This window comes from Mustelus asterias, unplaced genomic scaffold, assembly GCF_964213995.1.
Source record: "Mustelus asterias unplaced genomic scaffold, sMusAst1.hap1.1 HAP1_SCAFFOLD_257, whole genome shotgun sequence".
NCBI lineage: Eukaryota > Metazoa > Chordata > Chondrichthyes > Carcharhiniformes > Triakidae > Mustelus > Mustelus asterias.
In genome coordinates, this window is record NW_027590224.1 from 289,895 (window position 1) to 307,044 (window position 17,150).

Sequence of the window (17,150 nt, forward strand, 5' to 3'; positions counted from 1 at the left end):
CCTTCTGGTGTTGAGGCCGTCCTTGTTGTGCCCATATTTGGTTAGAGGCACCCGACTCCTCGAATTGGCCGCTTTTACCAGCATGCAACTCGGTCTGGCTACAACAGGAAATAGCAAATTTGAGCCAAGAATTTGCATCAAAATAAGTTTTATTCTGTAAAGATATACAGAACAGGCTGAGCATTTTAATCACTTGTGTTAATAAATGTAATATTATTCATAACCCAAATGCTTCTTACAATCTAAACCAGCATGAGAAAGCTGCAGCATTCAGAAAGCACATTCTGATCTGATTACAAAGCTGAGCAACATTTCTATTCATTACTATTTGACCATGTTGGCTGCACACAGTGAGACAATGCCTTGGTTATGATGTGTCCACACAGCAGAACTGGGGAGCAGCAGGGATAAGGAAAGGTTTCAGCTTGCTGAGGAGAAGAAGGAGAATCTCTGGTCCCAGGTTTCTCTCCGTACATTAAGAAGCACGCATGCTGATGTTCCATTGCTCTCTGTCTGCTTGTAAATTGCTGTTTATGCTGATGGGAAGAATAAGCTTTTCCGAAATAGAGGGACTGAGCATAAAAACAGGGAGGTTATGCTGAACATTTCTAAAGCTCTGGTTAGGTCACAACTAGAGTATTGTGTCCAGTACTGGCCCCCACACTTTGGAAAGGATGGGAGGGTCCTTGAGAGGGTGCAGAGGGAGATTTACCAGAATAGGTACAGGGATAAGGGGATTTTAGCTTCCAGGTTCAGGTTGGAGAAGCCGGGGTAATTCTCCTTGGAGCGAAGGAGATTGAGGGGAGATTTGATCGAGGTGTACAAGATGGTGACAGGTTTAGATAAGGAGACAATGAAAAGGTGTTGCCGTTAGCTGATAGAACAAGGACTAGGGGTGGGGCAGGGTGTGGGGTGTGCACACATTTAGGTTTTGGGAAGTAGAGGGGGATGTGAGGAGGAGCTTTTTTACCCAGTGAGTGGTAATGACCTGGAACCTGCTGCCTACGAGGGGGGTGGAAGCAGAGATGATGAATCATTTCAAAAAGAAATTGGATGGAAACTTGAGGGAAATAAACTTTCAGTGATATGGGGATAGAGCGGGGGAAATGGAACTGACTGGATTGATCCAGAGCGATAGTATGGACTGGATGGGTGAAATGGCCTCCTCCACTGCCAGAATGACTCTGTGACTCTAAAGTGATTCTAACCAGGACCACTGAGTGGTTTCATTGTAACTTAACCCAACAGCGCACGTTATTTGTCTTCACTGACAAACGAGATTGTTACTGTACGAAGCTTTAAACAATCTGTCCACTTCCTTTCACTGTATGTCGCTCCCAGACACAAACCCCAGCGACAGTGATAACGACACCCACAGTGAATATCACAGCTCGTATTCCCAGGATCAGGATCACGTTCAGAATCTCTCCTCCATTGACTAGAAAACACACAGAAAGAAATCATCACTTACTCTCCGCTTTCAATCTCTCGCTCTGGCCGAACAATCAAGCTTCATATCACCGCCACGCTTGCTGTAATATTGATCCATCCTCTGGGATTAAATGGATCAGGAAGGTTTTCATTGTAAACGCTCTGAAAGTGGACAGTCTGAACTTTCACCTCAGCGTGGACCAATGGTGAGAATGGAGTAGTGCCCTGTTTGACTCCCTGTCCCGTGTTTCTCTTTGTTGCTGTGTGCAGGATTATGTTGTAGAAATGTCCAGAAACGTTTACAGCAAGGTGGAAAACCATCTCAGACACGTGTCCAAATTACACAGGATTGCGACGGAATCCCTCACTGGGGACTGACCTGTCTCACTTAATAAATAGTTCCTAACTTTACCCAGAGAGTGGGGAGAATGTGGGACTCGCTCCCACGGGGAGTGGGGAGAATGTGGGACTCGCTCCCACGGGGAGTGGGGAGAATGTGGGACTCGCTCCTATGGGGAGTGGGGAGAATGTGGGACTCACTCCCACGGGGAGTGGGGAGAATGTGGGACTCGCTCCTATGGGGAGTGGGGAGAATGTGGGACTCGCTCCTATGGGGAGTGGGGAGAATGTGGGACTCGCTCCTATGGGGAGTGGGGTGAATTGTTTCGATGTATTTTAGGGGAAAGCTGGATGAACGCAAGTGGGAGAAACAAATGGAATGATATGGTGATGTGAGTGAGATGAAGTGGGGGAGGCCTTTGTGGAGCAGGAACACTGACATGGAACAGATGGCCTGTTTCAGTTCTGGAAATACTATGTAATTCAGGAATGAAACTCCAGGGCCAATAAGAGAGAAAAAATCCGTTCAACATCGTCAAATAATCAAAAACCACTGCAGGAAATCACAATGTCCATGTATTTTTTATTCATTCAATTGTGGGACAAGGGTGTCGCTGGCGGGCCAGCATTTATAAGCCATCTCTACGTGTCCTTGAGAAGGTGGTGGTGAGCTCTCTACTTGACACACTGCAGTTCCCGTGCTGTGAGTTGACCCACAATGCCATTAGGGAGCAATTGCAGGATTTTGACCCAGCGACTGCAAAAGAACAGCGATATATTTCCAAGTCAGGGTAATGAGTGGCTTGGAGAGGAACCTCCAGATGGTGGTGTCCTCAGGTATCTGCTGCCCTAGTTCTTCTAGATGGTAGTGGTCATTGGTTTGGAAGGCGCTGCCTAAGGAGCCTTGGTGAGTTCCAGCAGTGCATCTTGTAGATGGTACACAAGGCTGCCACTGTCTGTCGGTGGTGGAGGGAGTGAATATTTGTGGATGGGGTGCCAATCAAGTGTGGCTTTGTCCTGGATGGTGTCGAGCTTCTTAAGTGTTGTTGGAGCTGCACCCAGTCAGGCAAGTGGAGAGTATTCCATCACACTCTTGACTTGTGCCTTGTAGATGGTGGACAGGCTCTGGGGAGTCAGGAGGTGAGTTACTCACTGCAGTATTCCTAGCCTCTGACCTGCTCTTGCAGCCACTGTGTTTATGTGGTGAGTCCAGTTGAGTTTCTGGTCAATGGTAACCCCAAGGATGTTGACAGTGGGGGATTCAATTATGGTAGTGCCATTGAATGTCAAGGGGCGGTGGTTAGGTTATCTCTTATTGGTGATGGTCATTGCCTGGCATTTGTGTGGTGTGAATGTTAATTGCCACTTGTCAGCCCAAGCCTAGATATTGTCCAGATCGTCTTGCATTTGAACATGGACTGCTTCAGTATCACGAATAGTGCTGAACATTGTGCAATCATTGGCGAACATCCCCACTTCTGACCTTATGACAAAAGGAAGGTCGTTGATGAAGCAGCAGAAAATAGTTGGGCCAAGGACACTACCTTGAGAGACTCCTGCAGAGATGTCCTGGAGCTGAGATGATTGACCCCCCACAACCATCTTCCTATGTGCCAGGTTTGATACCAACCAGTGGAGAGTTTGCCCCCGGATACATATTAATTCCAGTTTTACCAGGGCTCGAATGCGGCCTTAATGTCAAGGACTGTCACCCTCACCTCACCTCTGGAATTCAGCTCTTTCATGTATGTTTGAACCAAGGCTGTAATGAGGTCAGGAGCTGAGTGACCCTGGTGAAACTCAAACTGGTCACCACTGAGCAGGTTATTGCTGAGCAGGCGCTGCTTGATAGCACTGTCAATGACCTCTTCCATCACTTTACTGATGATTAAGAGTTGACTGATGGGGCAGTAATTGGCCAGGGTGGATTTGTGCTGCTTATTGTATAAAGGACATTCTTGGGAAAATTTTCACATTGTTGGGTTTCTGTACTGGAGGAGTTTGGCTAGGGGAGCGGAATGTTCTGGAGCCTTCAGTACTATTGCTGGAATGTTATCAGGGCCCATTGCCTTTGCAGTATCCAGTGCCTCCAACCGTTTCTTGATATCACGTGGAGTGAATCAAATTGGCTGGAGACTGGCATCTGTGATGCTGGGGACTGGAGGAGGCCGAGATGGATGATCTGGCTGAAGATTGCTGCAAATGCTTCAGCCTTATCATTTGCACTGATGGCTGGGCCCATCCATCGCTGAGGATGGGAATGTTTGTGAAGCCTCCTCCTCCAGTGAGTTGTTTAATTGTTCACCACCATTCACGATGGATCAGGCAGGACTTCATATAATCTGCGCCTCTTGATGGTGGGAAAAATAGCAAATGCACTAGTGGTAATTTACCAAAATTCACTGGACTCTGGGGTGGTTCCCGCAGATTGGAAAACAGCAAATGTGACGCCACTGTTTAAAAAAGGAGGTAGACAAAAGGCGGGTAACTATAGGCAGGTTAGCTTAACTTCTGTAGTAGGGAAAATGCTTGAATCTATCATCAAGGAAGAAATAGCGAGACATCTGGATATAAATTGTCCCATTGGTAAGATGCAGCATGGGTTCATGAAGGGAAGGTCATGTTTGACTAATTTGGTGGAATTCTTTGAGGACATTACATGTGCAGTGGACAATGGGGAACCTGTGGATGTGGTGTATCTGGATTTCCAGAAGGCATTTGACAAGGTGCCGCTCCAAAGACTGCTGCATAAGATAAAGGTGCACGGTGTTACAGGTAATGTATTAGCATGGATAGAGGATTGGTTAACTAACAGAAAGCAAAGAGTGGGGGTAAATGGGTGTTTTTCTGGTTGGCGATCAGTGACTAGTGGTGTGCCTCAGGGATCAGTGTTGGGACCGCAATTGTTTATGATTTACATAGATGATTTGGAGTTGGGGACCAAGTGTAGTGTATCAAAATTCACAGATGATACTAAGATGGGTGGCAGAGCAAAGTGTGCAGAGGATGCTGAAAGTCTGCAAAGGGATATAGATAGTCTAAGTGAGTTGGCGAGGGTCTGGCAGATGGAGTACAATGTTGGTAAATCTGAGGTCATCCATTTTGGTAGGAATATTTAAATGGTAAAAAATTGCAGCATGCTGCTGTGCAGAGGGACCTGGATGTCCTTGTGCAGGAATCTCAAGGAGTTGGTTTGCAGGTGCAGCAGGTAATTAAAGAGGCAAATGGAATTTTGTCCTTTATTGCTAGAGGGATGGAGTTTAAAAACAGTGAGGTTGTGTTGCGGCTGTATAAGGTGCTAGTGAGGCCACACCTGGAGTACTGTGTACAGTTTTGGTCTCCTTCCTTGAGAAAGGATATACTGGCACTGGAGGGGGTGCAGAGGAGATTCACTAGGTTGATTCCGGAGTTGAGAGGGTTGGCTTATGAGGAGAGACTGAGTAGACTGTGGCTATACTCATTGGAATTCAGAAGAATGAGGGAAGATCTTATAGAAATATATAAGATTATGAAGGGAATAGATAAGATAGAAGCAGGGAAGTTATTTTCACTGGGGGGTGAAACTAGAACTAGGGGGCATGGCTTCAAAATAAGGGGAAGCAGATTTAGGACTGAGTTGAGGAACTTCTTCACACAAAGGGTCATGAATCTGTGGAATTTCCTGCCCAGTGAAGCAGTTGAGGCTACCTCATTGAATGTTTTTAAGGCAAGGATAGATAAATTTTTGAACAGTAAAGGGATTAAGGGTTATGGTGAGCGGGCGGATAAGTGGAGCTGAGTCCATGAAAAGATCAGCCATGATCTTATTGAATGGCGGAGCAGGCTCGAGGGGCCAGACAGCCTACTCCTGCTCCTAGTTTTTATGTCCTCTCATAATTTTGTACATTTCTATCAGATCCCCCCTCAGCCTCCTCTGTCCCAGGGAAAACAAGGCCAGCCTATCCAATCTCTCATCGTAGCTGAACCATTCCATCCCAGGCAACGTACTGGTGAATCTCCTCTGCACCCTCTCCAGTGCAATCAAGTCATTTCTATTATGTGGCAACCGGAACTGCATTCAATATTCTTACCTGTGGTCTAAGCAATGTTTTATAAAGTTGTACCAAGACCTCCCTGCTCTCTATGTCCTGACTAATGAAGGCAAGCATTCCTTCTTCATCATTCCATCTACCTGTGCTGCCACTTTCAAGGATCTATGGACTTGTACACCAAGGTCCCTTTGTTCTTCAATGCTTCCACGGGACCTACCGTTCAGTGTGTATATCCTACCTTTATTAGACCTCCCAAAATCACCTCACACTTATCAGGATTAAATTCGATCTGCCATTGCTCTGCTCAACTTACCAGCTGATCAACATCAGTCTGTAGCCTCAGACTATCCTCCTCATTATCAACAACACCACCAATTTCTGTGTTATCTGCAAACTTACTAATTCTACCTTCGACATTCACATCCAAGTCATGAATGTATATAACAAACAGCGAGGTTCTCAGCACCGATCCTTGTGGTACTCTGCTGGTCACAGGCTTCCAACCACAACAGCAGCCCTTCACCTTCACCCTTTACCTCCGATTAACAAGCCAATTTTGAGTTCAATTTGCCAACTTGTCTTGGATCCCATGGGCGTTTTGGAACAGCCTTCCATGTGGGACTTTGTCAAATACTTACTGAAGTCCACATTAACTGTACTCATCAATATATTTAGATCCCATTTCAAAAAACTCAATTCAATTTGTTAGACAGGATCTCCCACCAATAAATCCATGCTGACTATCCCTACCTTTCCAAGTGTTGATTAATCCTGCCCCTCAGAATTTTTTCCAATCATTTCCCTACGACTGACGTTAGACTAACTGGTTTGTAATTTCCTGGCTAATCCTTGCTGCCCTTGAATAAAGGTCTAACATTCGCTCTCCTCCAGTCATCTGGCACTTCACCTGTGGCCAGTGAAGATTTAAATATCCCTGTCAGGGCCCCTGCACTCTCCTCCCTTGCCTCCCTTGGCAGCCTGGGATACATCTCATCAGGCCCTGGGGATTTAAGCATCTTTATGGCCACTGAAGCATCTAATATCTCCTCCTTATTAATCTCAACATGTAATAAAATTTCACCATCCCAACTGAAATCTCCAGCTACAATCAGCAGCTCCCTAATGAATACAGATGAAAAATATTCACTTAGGACCTTGCCCATGTTCTCTGGCTCCACGCACAGATTACCCCTTTGGGCTCTAATGGGTCCCACTCTTTCTCTGGTCATCCTCTTGTTCTTAATATACCAATAAAATACCTCGGGTTTTTCTTGATCTTATCTGTCAATGATATTTTGTGGCCCCTCTTTGCCCTCCTGATTTACTTTTTAAGCACTCCCCTAAACTCTCTATATACTCCTGAAGGGCCTGCCCTGTTTTGAGTGGTTTATATCTACCATATGCTTCCTTTTTATTCTTTATCAAATTCTCGATATCCCTTGACATCCAGAGTTCCCTGGACTTGCCGCTCTTGCCTTTGACTTGTAGAGGAATATGTTGGCCTTGAACTCTCACTATTTCACTTTTAAAAGACTCCAACTTCCCAAATGTAGATTCATCTACAAGTAGCTGCTTCCAGTCTTTGTTTGCCAGATCCAGTCTAACAATATTGAAATTGGCCTTCTCCCAATTTAGACACAGAATTTCTAGACTATTCTTATCCCTTTCCATAATGGCATTTTTATAATTAGATCTTTCAAAGAGCTAGGACAGTCTTGATGGGTCAAATGGCCTCTTTCTATGCTGCATCATTCCATGATCTCTCCTCTAGTCAGTAACCACTCTAGATCCCTCTTGAAGGCCACAGAGAGTCAGCAGCCATTACACCAGCTGACAGCACATTTCAGAAGGTCCTGATGCTCTGGGAAAAAATGAACTTCCCAACATCCAGTCTATTCCTATATCGTGGAGAATGTAAACCCTTCAGGTAACACTGATGAATGTTTCAATAGATTGATTGATCAAATCTACCTTTTGAAAGAAATCATTTATTTCCAATGATCTAACAGAATGTGTAACGAATTGGGCAGTGGAGTTGGTTTGAGCTTGGTGCAGGTTGAGAAGCTGGGAGACGCAAGAATGAAGTGCTTCAGTGCCACCACTGGTGGGAGGGTGTAAATACAATGTGACATTTACACAGGCAGTTAAACCAGGACAAGGACAGAATGGGAAAAGTCGAACACCATGTTAACCATTAATTTCATAAACGAATCCCCTCCTTAAACCACTCCATGTCGCTACCTTACTTTAAGATGCACACAAACTAGTCTGAAGTCACATACCAAGTCTGAGGTCACGTACCAACCGACTCAAGAACAGCTTCTTCCCTGCTGCTATCAGACTTTTGAATGGACCTACTTTGCACTAAGTTGATCTTTCTCTACACCCGAGCTATGACTGTAACACTACATTCTGCACTCTCCCATTTCCTTCTCAATGAACGTTATGTTTTGTCTGTATAGCGCGCAAGAAACAATACTTCTCACTGTATGTTCATACATGTGACAATAATAAATCAAATCAAATCAAAAACTATTTGACACTGAGCTACATAAGGAGTGGTTTTGACAGGCGACTTGTCAAAGTTAAGTTTTAGTATGTTTCTTAAAGGAGAGAGAGCTTATGTAAGTATCTTTGTGCTTGTAAAAGTATGTAATAAACTTTGGAAGCTCCATATTCCTCCATAATAATGGGAACAAAAAGTTTAAATTCACGGCCAACACTTCATGCAGGCCTGAGGCAGGTTCTGTATGGTAATTCTGTAAGTGTGTCTGTAATTATGGACCCCTCCACTGCTTCATATTCATTCTCTGCCACACATTGATAGTCTCCAGTGACCCTGGATGTAACGTGAGGAATCACCAACCACAGCTCATTGTTGGAACTCGTTCTATTCCCAATGACATTAAGATGTGAAAACAGGACGCATCAGGACAGATCACAAGTATACCAATGGTAAAAGAGGTCAACAATTTATACTTCATTAAAAGAGAGCGCTAATAGGTTGGCAAGTGGTAGAGGCATTCCCAATGGACAGTGCTGTGTACAGGATAAAAACATTAGATACTTATGTCCTTTTTTGCGGCAATACTATAATAAAGATCAGTTATCTGACATCGTCGCTGAGACCCTGAGAATGTGAAATGTCTGATATCAATGTAGGATCCTGCACCACAAAGCAAGGAATCCAGATAGACATTCAGTTCAGTACTGAAAACGTTTGGCACTGTCAGAGGGTCACCACAGAGGGAGTGCTGCACTGTCAGAGGGTCAGTACTGGGAGAGTGCCGCACTGTCAGAGGGTCAGTATTGATGGAGCGCCGCACTGTCAGAGGGTCAGTACTGAGGGAGTGCTACACTGTCAGAGGGTCAGTACTGAGGGAGTGCCGCACTGTCAGAGGGTCAGTACTGAGGGAGTGCCGCACTGTCAGAGGGTCAGTACTGAGGGAGTGCCACACTGTCAGAGGGTCAGTACTGAGGGATTGCTGCACTGTCAGAGGGTCAATACTGAGGGAGTGCCACACTGTCAGAGGGTCAGTGCTGAGGGAGTGCCGCACTGTCAGAGTGTCAGTACTGAGGGAGTGCTGCACTGTCAGAGGGTCAGTACTGAGGGAGTCCTGCACTGTCAGAGGGTCAGTACTGAGGGAGTGCCGCACTGTCAGAGGGTCAGTACTGAGGGAGTGCCACATGTCAGAGGGTCAGTACTGAGGGAGTGCCGCACTGTCAGAGGGTCAGTGCTGAGGGAGTGCCGCACTGTCAGAGGGTCAGTACTGAGGGAGTGCTGCACTGTCAGAGGGTCAATACTGAGGGAGTCCTGCACTGTCAGAGGGTTAGTACAGAGGGAGTGCAGCACTGTCAGAGGGTCAGTATTGAGTGAGTGCTGCACTGTCAGAGGGTCAATACTGAGGGAGTCCTGCACTGTCAGAGGGTCAGTACTGAGGGAGTGCTGCACTGTCAGAGGGTCAATACTGAGGGAGTCCTGCACTGTCAGAGGGTCAGTACTGAGGGAGTGCTGCACTGTCAGAGGGTTAGTACTGAGGGAGTGCCGCACTGTTACAGGGTCAGTGCTGAGGGAATGCTGCACTGTCAGACGGTCAGTGCTGAGGGAGCGCCGCACTGACAGAGGGTCAGTACAGAGGGAGCGCAGGACTGTCAAGAGGGTCAGTACTGAGGGAGTGCCGCACTGTCAGAGGGTCAGTACTGAGGGAGTGCCGCACTGTCAGAGGGTCAGTACTGAGGGAATGCCGCACTGTCAGAGGGTCAGTACGAAGGGACCTGTAATGTATAATAAAGAAAGCCTGTATTTACATTGCACAGTGAGTACGAGTGTCTGCTCCGATGAAACAGATGGATATCTCACTCTACAGGTGAGATTGTGTCCGTGGTGCTTGAGTGATGGGATCAGGGTCAGAACAGAAGTATAGGTCAGAGTGACACCATGCTGAGTTACAGTGTTTGAGACTGACCCAGGTACGTCAGTGGGAGGGTCCCAGGTTAAGACAGGTGCTGTTCCATTGCACGTTGTGTTGAAGGTGCAGCTTATGTCCACACGCTTTCCTGCAATAACTTCAGCAGGGAATATTGTGGGTTTATCTGTGAAATCTAACACACAGAGAATGGATCCTTTTAGATAAATATAACATGAAGCATCAGTTCAAATAGAAATCACAGCCCCACAAGAGAAAGCACTGTTACAAGGATGAAATCATCCACAATCATCTGAGAGACTTTAAAGATTAGGAAACAGTGTCAGTTCTTTGGATGTTGAGGTTTCTGTCACTCAGCTGAATGCACTTTCTTGAATGGATAATACTGGGCGAGAGTGGAGGAGCAGATCAGAGCTTAGAGTGCACTGGATCATCATTGACTTAGCAATCCAGCCAAATCTCCCAGTCCTCTCTGTGGGAGCACAAACTGGCCGCTGTGGTTCCTGAATTACAACAGTTCAGGAATTACTTCATTGTCTGTGAATTAATTTGGGACATGGTAAAAGTCACAATAAAAATGTGAGTATTTCTTTTGTCAATGGGTCAGACTATTAAACAGGATTCGAGAGATCGATGGGAGTGGATAACCTGATAAATTCAGTTAATACATTTAATCATTGATATTAAAGTGAGTATTAGAGGTTGCTTTAGGACTGAACTGGAAGTTATCACCAGGTTATTGATAAACAGACATTGACAAAAGCTGTGTTTTGTGTTAATATGTAGAATTATAGAATGATAAAATACCTACAGTGCAGAAGGGGGCCATTAAGTCCATTGAGTTTGCACTGACCACAATCCCACCCAGGTCCTATCCCCGTAACCCCACATATTTACCCTACTCATCTCCCTGAAATTAAGGGGCAATTGAGCATGGCCAATCCATCTAACCCGCACATTTTTTTTATTCATTCGTGGGACATGGGTGTCATTGGCTGGCTAGCATTTATTATGTGGAGATGCCGGCGTTGGACTGGGGTAAACACAGTAAGAGTTTTAACAACGCCAGGTTAAAGTCCAACAGGTTTATTTGGTAGCAAATGCCATTAGCTTTCAGAGCGCTGCTCCTTCGTCAGATGGAGTGGATATCTGCTCTCAAACAGGGCACAGAGACACAAAATCAAGTTAGAATACTGATTAGAATACGAATCCCTACAGCCAACCAGGTCTTAAAGATACAGACAATGTGAGTGGAGGGAGCATTAAGCACAGGTTAAAGAGATGTGTATTGTCTCCAGACAGGACAGCATTTATTGCCCATCCCTAGTTGCCCTTGAGAAGGTGGTGGTGAGCTGCCGTCTTGAATCGCTGCAGTCCATGTGCTGTGGATTAGCCCACAATGCAGTTAGGGAGGGAATTCCAGAATTTTAACCCAGTGACTGTGAAGGAACAGCGATATATTTCCAAGTCGGGATGGTGAGTGACTTGGAGGGGAACTTGCAGGTGGTGGTGTTCCCGTGTATCTGCTGCCCTTGTCCTTCTAGATGGAAGTGGTTGTGGGTTTGGAAGGTACTGTCTTCGGATCTTTGGTAAATTGCTGCAGTGCATCTTGTAGATGGTACACACGGCTGCTACTGAGCGTCAGTCGTGGAGGGAGTGGATGTTTGTAGATGTGGTGCCAATCAAGCAGGGCTGCTTTGTCCTAGATGGTGTCGAGCTTCATGAGTGTTGGAGCTGCACCCATCCAGGCAAGTGGGAGTATTCCATTGCACTCCTGACTAGTGCCTTGTAGATGGTGGACAGGCTCTGGGGAGTCAGGAGGTTAGTTACTCACTGCAGTATTCCTAGCCTCTGACCTGCTCTTGTAGCCACTGTGTTAATGTGGTGAGTCCAGCTGAGTTTCTGGACAATGGTAACCCGAAGGATGTTGATAGTGGGGGATTCAATGATGGTAACACCATTGAATGCGAAGGAGCAGTGATTGGAGTTTCTCTTATTCGCGATGGTCATTGCCTGACATTTGTGTGGCATGAATGTTACTTGTCATTTGTCAGCCCAAGCCTGGATATTGTCCAGATCTTGTTGCATTTGAACATGGAATGCTTCAGTATCTGAGGACTCGCGAATGGTGCTGAACATTGTGCAATCATCGGCGAACATCCCCACTTCTGACCTTATGACATCTTTGGACTGTGGGAGGAAACCAGGGCACCCAGATGAAACCCACACAGACACGGGGAGAACGTGCAAACTCTACACTGCCAGACAACCGGAATTTAAGTCGGAATTTAACCCAGGTCCCTGGAGCTGTGAGGCAGCAGTGCTAACCACTGTGTCACCGTGCGTAAATGTCACAGTTTGAGTTATTTCCCATTGCGTGTTGAATGTGAATTGTTGCACTTACCAGAAACATGAAGCTGGGTTAGAGGATAATAACTGTAATGATATTCGTTGTCAAACTTTATTCTGAAATAATAAGATCCTGCATCTTCCTGTGTGACGTTGTTTAGAATCAGGGAACAGTCGCCATCTTTCAGGTCTCCAGACAGCCGGGTCCGATGGCGGAACAATGGCAATGTGTGATTTTGATTCTTGGAATGAAAGGCTATGGACCATGTTCCCCATTCCTTGTTAGTATACCAGATTCCAACTCGCGGTCGTTTTGCTAAATGCGATGGATAACTGTAATGACATGGAATTTGTACACACGAACCTTCCTGCACTGTCATCTGTTCTGGATTGTAGACTTTTATTTCTTGTGACAGTGCAACTGAGGAGAGAAATATCAATATTTAACACTGGATGGATTGTAGATCCACCAGACTCGATATCCACCCCCTCTGTCACTGGTACACAGTGGCTGCAGTGTGGACCATCTACAGGACAAAAGGAACTACCCAAGGTTTCTCAATGAATAAAAGAGAATCCTAGACACAGGAGTGGACAAGATCATTCTACATTGACTCATAGTCCCCTGGACCTTGTTTAGTGAATCCATTCTTCCACCCAACACAATATCCACAAGACGCACCTGTTGAGATACATTCAGTGCTGATTTACAAGGCAGGACAATGGAATCCTCAGAAATCCCACCATCATCACCCTCTTGAACCACTGGTTAACCTCGCCCTCCTGTTTGCTCTTCAACGCAGCTGATTGAATCAGATTGAACCAATCACATTGGTGCAATTTGTGTCTTCACTGTCTGAGGTATCTATTTGTATCCTCATTGTCAAAGGAACCCTGGTGATGTGAGGTGATTCATTTTGGTAGGACTAATTTAAATGTGGATTACAGGGTCAAAGGTAGGGTTCTGAAGACTGTGGAGGAACAGAGAGATCTTGGGGTCCATATCCACAGATCTCTAAAGGTTGCCACTCAAGTGGATAGAGCTGTGAAGAAGGCCTATAGTGTGTTAGCTTTTATTAACAGGGGGTTGGAGTTTAAGAGCCGTGGGGTTATGCTGCAACTGTACAGGACCTTGGTGAGACCACATTTGGAATATTGTGTGCAGTTCTGGTCACCTCACTATAAGAAGGATGTGGAAGCGCTGGAAAGAGTGCAGAGGAGATTTACCAGGATGCTGCCTGGTTTGGAGGGTAGGTCTTATGAGGAAAGGTTGAGGGAGCTAGGGCTGTTCTCTCTGGAGCGGAGGAGGCTGAGGGGAGACTTAATAGAGGTTCATAAAATGATGAAGGGGATAGATAGAGTGAACGTTCAAAGACTATTTCCTCGGGTGGATGGAGCTATCACAAGAGGGCATAACTATAGGGTTCATGTTGGGAGATATAGGAAGGATATCAGAGGTAGGTTCTTTACGCAGAGAGTGGTTGGGGTGTGGAATGGACTGCCTGCAGTGATAGTGGAGTCAGACACTTTAGGAACATTTAAGCGGTTATTGGATAGGCACATGGAGCGCACCAGGATGATAGGGAGTGGGATAGCTTGATCTTGGTTTCAGATAAAGCTCGGCACAACATCGTGGGCCGAAGGGCCTGTTCTGTGCTGTACTGTTCTATGTTCTATGTTCTAACCCTTTTGGATCTTCATTAAAGATAGGGAGGGTTGAAGGGACTGGTGGAAGCTACTGAGATAGGGAGGGGTGACGGGACTGGTGGAGGTTACAGAGATAGGGAGGTCTGTCAGAGCTGGAGGAGGCCTTTAATGAGTTTGTACACTGGGCCACTGCTGAATTGGTTCCCAATCAGAGCTCAATAAGAATGATCTTTTACAAAGACTATTAAACATAAATCTGTCCGAGCTGATGATGATATTACCTTGGAGAAACGACAGGAGGAAGTAAGATTTCCCGATCATTGTCCACTCCCAGATATTTCACCAGCTTCTCACTCTCAAGCTCTGAAAGAGAAAGGAGTTAATGAGACCTCACCTCTTGTCTGACAGCTCTCAAGAGATCGAGCTTGTGGGTGACACAGTGGTTAGCACTTCTGCCTCACAACGCCAAGGACCCGGGTTCGATTCCAGCTTTGGTCACTGTCTGTATGGAGTCTGCATGTTCTCCCCGTGTCTGCGTGGGTTTCCTCCGGGTGCTCCAGTTTCCTCCCACACTATGTAGGTGAGGTGGATTGGCCATGCTAAATTGTCCCTTAGTGTTAAGGAGATTAGCTGGGTAATTATGTGAGGTTAAGGGGATAGGGCCTGGGTGGGATTGTTGATGGTGCAGGCTCCAGGGGCTGAATGGCCTTCTGCGCTGCAGGGATTCTATGATTTTAAAGAACTGCTTTTAGACAATGTCATCACAGACAAATTGGATTCTGTGTTGGATGATAGGTGCTCTGCAGAGAGTCACAAGGCTTTAAGAAAGAGAAACAATGGAGGACTTTCATTTCTATAGCGCCTTTCAGCACCTTCAGATACCCCAAAGCTCATGACTCTGCAACTCCCTCGTTCCTTGAACTAGAAGGATGTTCTGTACGACAGGATTAACCTCACACTAGGATCCCAATAATCAGTAGAAATCTTTCAAAAGCGTCAATCATTGGAATCTGTCTATAAAGTCACAACATCAACAAAGGACAATGTTGCTCATGGAAAATAATTCTAATCGATACGTTTTTTTACCCAGGACCTATCTGACTCCTCTACTGGAGCGTAACTGCTGACACACCATGCGGAAGCTGAATAAGCTCTCCCTGTAATGCTTCTTCTCTGTATTTGAATAGAAAGCGTCGACATGTTTCTGAGAATCCAAATGAGAAAGTGCTAATGAGGTGGGTAAAAAACTCATGTTTTGGATTAATGGTAAACTGTTAACTCTTTGTGTACTCAACCAGTGATGATATTTCGACTCAAAAGGAGGATCAGCATTGAGAAGGAATTTCCACTATGGGCCAGAGGGTTTCACACGCTATCTCCCTCTCCGTTATCTGTGTGAAGATCATATGTTCAAAACCCCATTGCAAAGCCCTGAGCCCCATAAACCAGGGCAAAGGTTTAAAGAGTAAGTACTGAGGGAGTGCCGCACTGTCAGAGGGTCAGTGCTGAGGGAGTGCCGCTCTGTCGGAGGGTCAGTACTGAGGGAGTGCCGCACTGTCAGAGGGTCAGTACTGAGGGAGTGCTGCACTGTCAGAAGGTCAGTACTGAGGGAGTGCCGCACTGTCAGAGAGTCAGTACTGAGGGAGTGCTGCACTGTCAGAGGGTCAGTACTGAGGGAGTGCCACACTGTCAGAGGGTCAGTACTGAGGGAGTGCCGCACTGTCAGAGGGTCAGTCCAGAGGGAGTGCTGCACCGTCAGAGGGTCAGTACTGAGGGAATGATGCACTGTGGGAGGGTCAGTACTCAGGGAGTGCCGCACTGTCAGAGGGTCAGAGCTGAGGGAGTGCTGCATTGTGAGAGGGTCAGGACTGAGGGAGTGCCGCACTGTCAGAGGGTCAGTACTGAGGGAGTGCCGCTGTCGGAGGGTCAGTACTGAGGGAGTGCCGCACTGTCAGAGGGTCAGTACTGAGGGAGTGTCGCACTGTCAGAGGGTCAGTACTGAGGGAGTGTCGCACTGTCAGAGGGTCAGTGCTGAGGGAGTGCCGCACTGTCAGAGGGTCAGTACTGAGGGTGTGCCACACTGTCAGAGGGTCAGTACTGAGGGAGTGTTGCACTGTCAGAGGGTCAGTCCTGAGGGAGTGTCGCACTGTCAGAGGGTCAGTGCTGAGGGAGTGCCACACTATCAGAGTGTCAGTACTGAGGGAGTGCCACACTGTCAGAGGGTCAGTACTGAGGGAGTGCCGCGCTGTCAGAGGGTCAGTACTAAGGGAGTGCTGCACTGTCAGAGGGTCAGTACTGAGGGAGTGCTGCACTGTCAGAGGGTCAGTACTGAGGGAGTGCCGCACTGTCAGAGGGTCAGTATTGAGGGAGTGCTGCACTGTCAGAGGGTCAGTCCTGAGGGAGTGCCGCACTGTCAGAGGGTCAGTACTGAGGGAGTGCCGCACTGTCAGAGGGTCAGTACTGAGGGAATGCCGCACTGTCAGAGGGTCAGTACTGAGGGAGTGTCACACTGTCAGAGGATCAGTACTGAGGGAGTGCCACACTGTCAGAGAGTCAGTACTGAGGAAGTGTCACACTGTCAGAGGGTCAGTACTGAGGGAGTGCTGCACTGTCAGAGGGTCAGTACTGAGGGAATGCTGCACTGTCAGAGGGTCAGTACTGAGGGAATGCTGCACTGTCGGAGGGTCAGTACTGAGGGAAGAGTATAACAGGGTAAGAAGAGAAGACTTGAATTTTCATAGCAACTTTCCCTAGCTCAAGACATCAAAATCTAATGTCTCCACACTTCCCTCGTCCCTTGAACTGGAAGGATGTTCTGTACGACAGACTGAGTCTCACACCCAGATCTCAATAATCAGTAGAAATTTTTCAAAGTCATTAATCATTGGAATCTGTCTTAATAAAGTCTCAACATCAATAAAGGACA

At 46.5% G+C, this 17,150-nt stretch overlaps 2 protein-coding genes across 4 annotated transcripts in view; one reads left to right on the forward strand and one right to left on the reverse strand.

The window, feature by feature from the left end:
* The window catches only part of LOC144485977 (uncharacterized), a 158,770-nt gene that overhangs the window by 98,414 nt on the left and 43,206 nt on the right, over nt 1-17,150 (forward strand). The window contains exon 4 of one of the 3 annotated variants that reach the window (XM_078204070.1): nt 15,315-15,459. The exons of the other annotated variants lie outside the window; for them this stretch is intronic. The gene's annotated coding sequence lies outside the window, so the exon portion shown is untranslated. The remainder of the gene's footprint in view (nt 1-15,314; nt 15,460-17,150) is intronic. 3 annotated transcript variants of the gene reach the window in all.
* Nucleotides 1-17,150, reverse strand: part of LOC144485978 (myelin-associated glycoprotein-like) — a 77,545-nt gene that overhangs the window by 60,261 nt on the left and 134 nt on the right. The window contains 2 exon segments of the mRNA XM_078204072.1: nt 12,633-12,998; nt 14,506-14,587. Of these exon segments, the coding sequence (XP_078060198.1) occupies nt 12,633-12,998; nt 14,506-14,545 (406 nt within the window). The 5' untranslated portion in view covers nt 14,546-14,587.